The sequence below is a fragment of the Camelus ferus genome, chromosome 12 (genome assembly GCF_009834535.1).
Source record: "Camelus ferus isolate YT-003-E chromosome 12, BCGSAC_Cfer_1.0, whole genome shotgun sequence".
NCBI classification, from domain to species: Eukaryota; Metazoa; Chordata; class Mammalia; order Artiodactyla; family Camelidae; genus Camelus; species Camelus ferus.
In genome coordinates this window covers 3,092,274-3,099,102 of record NC_045707.1, presented here as the reverse complement: position 1 = coordinate 3,099,102, position 6,829 = coordinate 3,092,274, and the positions used below count along the sequence as shown (strand labels likewise).

The 6,829-nt window shown below is 52.6% G+C and overlaps 1 protein-coding gene across 2 annotated transcripts in view; it reads left to right on the top strand.

The window, feature by feature from the left end:
* Positions 1-2,156: 2,156 nt before the first annotated feature.
* TMPRSS6 (transmembrane serine protease 6) overlaps positions 2,157-6,829 on the top strand; it is a 35,236-nt gene continuing 30,563 nt past the window's right edge. The window contains exons 1-2 of one of the 2 annotated variants that reach the window (XM_014550808.2): positions 2,157-2,379; positions 5,977-6,173. In XM_014550808.2, the coding sequence (XP_014406294.1) occupies positions 5,978-6,173 (196 nt within the window). In that variant the 5' untranslated portion in view covers positions 2,157-2,379; position 5,977. Of the gene's footprint in view, positions 2,380-3,035; positions 3,130-5,976; positions 6,174-6,829 lie in introns of those variants that run through there. The other variant, XM_032492160.1, reaches the window with a different exon arrangement.

The window sequence follows — 6,829 nt, the reverse complement described above, 5'->3', positions numbered from 1 at the left end:
CCTAAGCATCTCTCCCTTGGAATGTTTGCAGAGGGGTGGGGTCAGGGCCTGAGAAGAGGGGAAAAGTTGGAGGGAGCAGGGAAAATTGCCTTGGGCTGGGGGTGATGGAGAGGGGGGCCAAAGCTGGGGTCCTTGGTCCCAGGTCCCAGGTCCCAGGTTAGGCTCTGGGCAGGACTGAGGAATAGGAGGAATAGGAGAAGTGAGGGAAGATGTTCCCCACCCAGAATCCCTACCAGCCCCAAGGTGCACCCCCTGCCCGAGCCCAGCCCTTCCGCTGTCTGGAGATGGCAGTCACTGTAGACACCCAGAAACCCCTGGTTCACAACACGTGCTTTGGAGCACGGTCATGTCCAACCCACCATCTTTGCTGCAGCTCTGTTTAATACCATACTTATGATTCCAATACTCTTGCAGTCACATTAAAAGGTGTAAAAAATCTGCAGGTGAAATGAATTTTAATAATACATTTTATTAACCCAATATAGCCAACACGTTACCACTTCAACATAAAAAATTCTTAACTATTTTACATTCTATGCACTCAGTTTTCAAAACCTGGTGTGTATCTTACCCATGTGTGACATCACAGTTCAGATGGGCCACATCCCAGGCACTCAAGAGCCCATGTGTCCAGAGGCCTCCAAAACGGACAGCACAGCTCTCTAGAATCAAGTAGCAATTCAAATAATTTCCAGCTATTGCAGCAACATTGATGGACCTGGAGATCATCCTTCTAAGTGAAGTAAGCCAGAGAGAGAAAGAAAAATACATGAGATCGCTTATATGCGGAATCTTAAAAACAAAACAAACAAACAAAAAAACAAATGAACTTATTTACAAAACAGAAACAGACTCATAGGCATAGAAAACAAACTTGTGGTTACCAGAGGAGGAAGTGGGTAAAAACGGATAAATTGGGACTTTGAGATTTGCAAAAACTAACAACTATCTATTAAATAGATAAACTGTTGCGGAAAAATGTGTTACAACTCACTTGTGACAGCAACCTAGAACCGGGCAAGACACTATGCAGCACTCACAGACTTGGAGAACTGAGGTTCATTACACTAACAAGCCCACAGAAACTAACACTTCCAACTCTGGACTCCGTCTGTAGGTTTACACAGGCCTTTTATAGGCTGCCAGTTTTACACTTTGCAAAATCATATGCAAATAAAGTACAACAGAAGTTGACCAACCAGGAACAAGCTTTGTATAAATAGGCCAATCAGAAGTGAGCTCCATGCAAATGAAGTACTACAAATGAACCAATCAGAAGTTAGGGAAGTGGACCAATCAGAAGTAAGAGTAATAACCAATCAGGAGTGAGAGTAATAACCAATCAGGAGTGAAGGAAATAACCAATCAGAAGTGAGCTCAGGGAATCAATAGAATTTTAGATGTAAGTTAACCGCTTTAGAGGCAAAAAGTAAGTTAGAGCTTCTGGGCCAGGGAACCGGATGGTGCTGGGAGGAGAGCAGTGGCCCTACCTGGGGTCCTGCCAGTCTTTTATGGGGCTTCCCACCTCAAAACAAGTTTCTTCTGTATAGCAGAGGGAACTATATTCAATATCTTGTAGTAACCTATAATGAAAAAGAATATGAAAAGGAATGTATATATATATATGTGTATGTATGTATGTATGTATGACTGAAACATTATATTGTACACCGGAAATTGACCCAATGTTGTAAACTGACTATACTTAAATAAAAAAGAAAGAAGAGGCTAAAATGCTTAAGGTAGGAAGGGTAAAGATGTGCAGCCGTAAAAGAAGTTAAAAAAAAATTTTGTTTCCAGATAAGCAGAAAATAGCATTCAACCCCACCCCCACTCCACTTTCTCCCCTCCTGCCCCCAGAGCACGTGGGCCCAGCCTCCTTTTCTGTCTTGGGCCACTAGCTCCTCTGGCCTCTCCTGTCTAGGTAAGGAGGCCCACGTGAGACCCTGCTCACGCTACCCGGGCCCCTGCACAACCCCCAATCCTCGGGCACCCCCACCTCATGCTCTAGGGGACCAGGGGCTGTAACCAGGCAGGAATGTCACCAGGCAACGGGCCTCCAGGGAGAGCTCAGATCTCCCGCACCTGACTTCCAGCCTCCAGGGTGCCCACGGGGCGGGGAGGGGTAGGCACTGCCTGGCTCCTGCCTCTGGCCTGTTTACCTGCGCTCAAGCACAGAGCTGCCCTGAAACCATCAGGAGGCCCATGGAGCCTGGGGCCACAGGCCACAGGGGACAAGGGCCAGACATCCTGGCCATGGCTGTGGGCCATTGATCCAGCCCGACCTGGCTGAGTGGGGGTGGGGAGAGACCTTGGCCGGGACAAACAGAGGCTCTGAGGCCTGCGTGCAGGCCCGGCACCCACCTGCCACTCCCAAAGGTAAGCGGGGACCTCCAGGACAGGGGATTGGGGACTATGAATGACCTGGTGACAGTGTCGACTCCGAAAGCCGGGCCTGGCTCCCTGGGGCATGAGCCTGGGGAGTGCTGGGCCTCGGTGGCCAGAGAGTGACCAGGTGAGCAGAAGGCGAGAGGTCCCCAGAGCTGGGATCAGAGGCCAGGTGTAAGGACAGGCACAGGGCAGTGGAGGGGCTGCAGGTTCTGGGTGCTGGGAGGCCCGGGGTTCAGCTGGGGCTGGTGGACTCTGGGGGAGGGACGGGGCAGGGAGAGGCCTGATTTGTCAGGCTGGGCACCCCACTCTCATTCTGCAGGTCTGGCCGAGTTGCCCCCTCCACATTCAGGTACCCGGCCTGGGCTTTCTGGTGTGGGAGACAGGCCCAGAGCCCCCCAGTGTACTAAACAGGGACAGGCTCAGGGTCGAACGCGGCTGGCTGTGTGTGTGTGTTCGCAAGTGTCTGTAAAGTACGAGTGTGCATCTGAGTTTCTGTGTCTCAGATAGGTGTGTGTGCAGCTCAGTGTGTTCCCATCTGTGTACATCTCTGTGTGAGTTTATGTGGGTATTTGCATGTAGAAGGGACTTTCACCCATCCCTCCCACACTCAGAGACACAGCTGAAGCAGCTTGTAGTCAGGACTGACTCTAGGCCAGAATGGCCTCGCTGGAGGCTCCAAGATCAGAACCCCAGCTCTATCCCTTTCTGCTCTGCCTGCCCCTGGCTGAGTGACCTTGAGTAAGTCATTTTCTCTCTCTCTGCCTCATTCAGTGGGCAGGCTGTATGCTAGATTCTATGGGCATCCAGAGGTGAATGAGACACAGGTCACTTTTCTCGTGGGGGAAAGAAACGAAGCCAGAAGCCAAAAGCCAGGCATGTAGATCTGACCAAGGGCTGCCTAGGGGAGGAGGTGACTTGCTATCCAGGGCCCCATTGCTGAGCAGGTAGCCTTGGAGCCAGCCTGTAAGGGTCCCCACCAACCTCCAGGCAGAGGGTGTGGCTGTACAAAGGTGCATCTTGTGGGCTTGTGGGGTGATGTGCATGATGGAAGTTAGGGCTACGGGGGCCAGGGCAGCAGCCTGGCCATGGAGGGTCTTGGATGCCACGGCAGTGGGTTTAGAGGTAGCTGGGAGCCCTGAGAGGATTCGGAGCATGTGAAAGGTTGGAGGTGGGCAGGGAGAGCTCCCTGATGACAACGTGGAGGACGTGCTGGAGGAAGAAATGGGAGACAGGAGGAGAGTTAGGAGGCTGCCCCGTGAGTCCCGGTGGCAGGTGATTGGGAGCCCAGGTGAACTGCCCCACCATTTGGGCTGTGTCTGATTTTGAGTTTTATACATGAGTTTTCTGAAAACAAGTTCCTGCCTGATGCACAAAGTTCTCCCAGATGGACGTGAGGGACATTAATGAGGGAGGCAAAATCCATTAATAAGGGAGGCAGTGAAGGCCTGGGTGGGGAGAGGAAAGGGAGGCCTACTGAGCATCTTATCCCGGACTGCTCTTCTTGGCGCCTCCTCTAATACTCCTATGACCTTCTCTGAGCCTCAGTTTCCCTTCGTACCCTGATGATGTGCGAGGCAGTAGAGCACAGTGGTCGGGGTGTTATTCTGGAGACAAACCACTTGGGTTTGCAGCTTGTCTTTGCTGCTAAACAACTGCATGACCTTGGCCAAGCTACTCAACCTCTCTGTGCCTCAACTTTCTTATCTGTAAAATGGGGCTAATTAGAGAACCTACCCTGACAGGGTCCATGAAGGGCTTACATGAGACAGCACGTATAAAGCACTGGAAACAATTTAAATAAATGTCAGGTGTTGTCACCTCTGTGCCCCACTGAGTTCCCAGTAGCTCCCTGGTGATCTAGAATCAGAGTAAAATAGGGGTGTGGCTCTCTGGCAGGGGGAGTGGACCTGAGGCTGAGAGAGGGCAGGAGCAGGCCCATCACTGGGCTCTCCTGGCTCTAAGCACCCCATTCAGCTTGCAGGGGACAGCCAGTTTCAGCAAGGATGCCCTGGACACTCAGGGCAGTGGGCGGGGCTGTCCCATCTTTACCACCTGTGGCCCTGGCCTCATGAAAGCCAGCAAGGCCCGCCCCACATATCCAGATGGCCTCTGGCTGGGGTGGAGGGGAGTCCTGGTCCCAGCTGGGAATTACCAGCAGTCCCTCCTCCCTTGTCTCCATGGGCCACTCAGGAGATCCCTGGATGCCAGAGCCCCTTGACTGGGACTATCTGAGCATCACAAAGGAGCCCCACTTTCAGAAATCCCAAGATACAATCCAAAGGACTCCCATCTCCTCCCTCCACACACACACACCTGGGGATGTATTTTAAAGTCACAGTGGCCCTTTTGGATGTGGCAAGGGAAGACTAACTTCCCAGGGTCTGGAATCTTTGCTGTGCCGATGGGTAGGCAGGGGAAGGGCCTTCTCTGTACTGTGGGAAACCCTGCCTGAGAAGCCAAACAGCACTCAAAAGTTTGCCTGAGGGTGTAAAGACAGAGCTGCAGGCCCAGAGCTCTGATGGGGGTGGCATTCAGGACTATTTCTTTAGGATTTGTTAATTAACAGCTCATCTACAGGAAGCAGCCCTGAGTAGCAGAAAGGGGAGGGAGTCGGACACCTGGGCTCAACTCCCACTCACCTGCTGTGTGATCTTGGGCCAGGGGCTTAGCTTCCCTGGGCTTCAGTTTTCTCATCTGCAAAATGGGTCTGATTGTCAATGCCAGATATTCAAATCACATTGGGAAAATGAGGCTAGAAAACCCCTGGACTGAGTTGTTGCTATAACATTCTGGATCTCAGTTTCCTCATCTGTCCAATGGCTGTAGAACCTCGAAAGCTGTTTGGAGGTTAAGCAAGATAATACACAGAAAATGTCCAAACAAAGTGGGCCTGAGGAAGAAGAACGCATGGGGACAATAGTCCCCACATCCCACGGTGACCAGAGGATTAAATGGGGTGATATCTGCGAAGTGTCTTGGGCAAACACTAAATGTATATTAGTTTTTATCTCCTTCCTCTTCCCCTTTTGGGCAGTGCGGAGACCAGAGGGATGGCACTCCTTGGAGGGCAGTCCCTAGCTCAGCACCGAGCTGGCTCAGGGCTTCTGGGGGAGGGCTAAGTGAATTGACTGCATCGATATTGTGGGAAGCTCTGCTATTGAGAACTAAGAGGATGGAAAAACATCCCCCAAATGGAAAGAAAGCTGAGGGCAGAAGGAGCTGCTTTACAGAAATTTGTGCTCCATGTATGTACCCCAGCTCCATCTGTGGGTGCAGCCTTTGGGGAGTGGGTTTCAGGCTATGAAACCTTTATCCGTCCTCTGACTGCAGATGCAAAGGTGGGGGTCACGGAGCCCGACCAGGTCCCGCTCTGTTGCTGGCCGTCTGGGGCTGGCTGCTTTGAGATGCACTTTCCTCCTCTGTGTATTGGCTCAGTGCCCGCTTTCAGTCACTACCACTTGGCTTCATTATCCTCCTCCTCCAAAAGGCAGAGGTGCTGTCTTGCTTCTGTGCAAGGCTGGCATTCAGTAACAACTCCCTTGCAAATGCCAGGCTGTTTCCAACACTGGTCTATTTCCTTGCCAGGATGCCCATGGCTGAGGCCCCCCAGGCAGCTGGTGGGCAGGGCGATGGAGGTGATGGCGAGGAGGCAGAGCCAGAGGGGATGTTCAAGGCCCCTGAAGACTCCAAGAGAAAAGTCCGTGACTACCTCCGCCTGGCTCCCCTGTGGCTGGCCCTGGTCATGCTGGCGTCTGTGGGCGTCCTGCTCTGGTATTTCCTAGGTAACTGCGTGGGCCCTTGGGAGAGGCACTTGGGGAGGACTTGGGGTGGTTGAGGGGGCACAGCAGGACAGACCAGGATTCCAGGCTCAGCAATGCCTAGAAACTCACTGTGTGACCTCGGACAAGCACGTCTCTCCGAGTCTCCCTTGCTGTCCTGTGAGAGGGGAACGCTGCTGCACCTACATTCTAGGTCCTGGGGCTCAGGCCAAGTGCAAATTCCTTGCTTAGGTCAAGTGCTTCCAGTTCCCAACAGCTGAGGAAAGTGTGTTCGCCCAGCACCCAGTTCTTGTGAACTGTCAAAAGGAAGTCAGTTCATTGCCTCCCCTTGCCCGCAGCCCTCCTGGGTTGCCCCTGGGGCTCAGAGCCACCTGGCTCAGCTAGGGGGAGGCCCAATGGTGCTAGTGATACTTGGCACCAGTTAGTGCTTCTGCACACTTGAGCCCAACCTGGGAGCTCTTCTAGGGTGGGGACCACAGCTCTCTCACCTCTGGATCTCCAGGGCCCACCATGTGCGGAGATGAAGTGGAGGGGATGGCACAGGACTCAGGTATCCAAGGAGGTGTCCACGCACAGAGATAACTTTATAACCCAGCACGGGCACACGTGAAATTCAACCCAGAGTGAAATGGGAGTGCCTGGGGTGTCCAGAGCAGCTC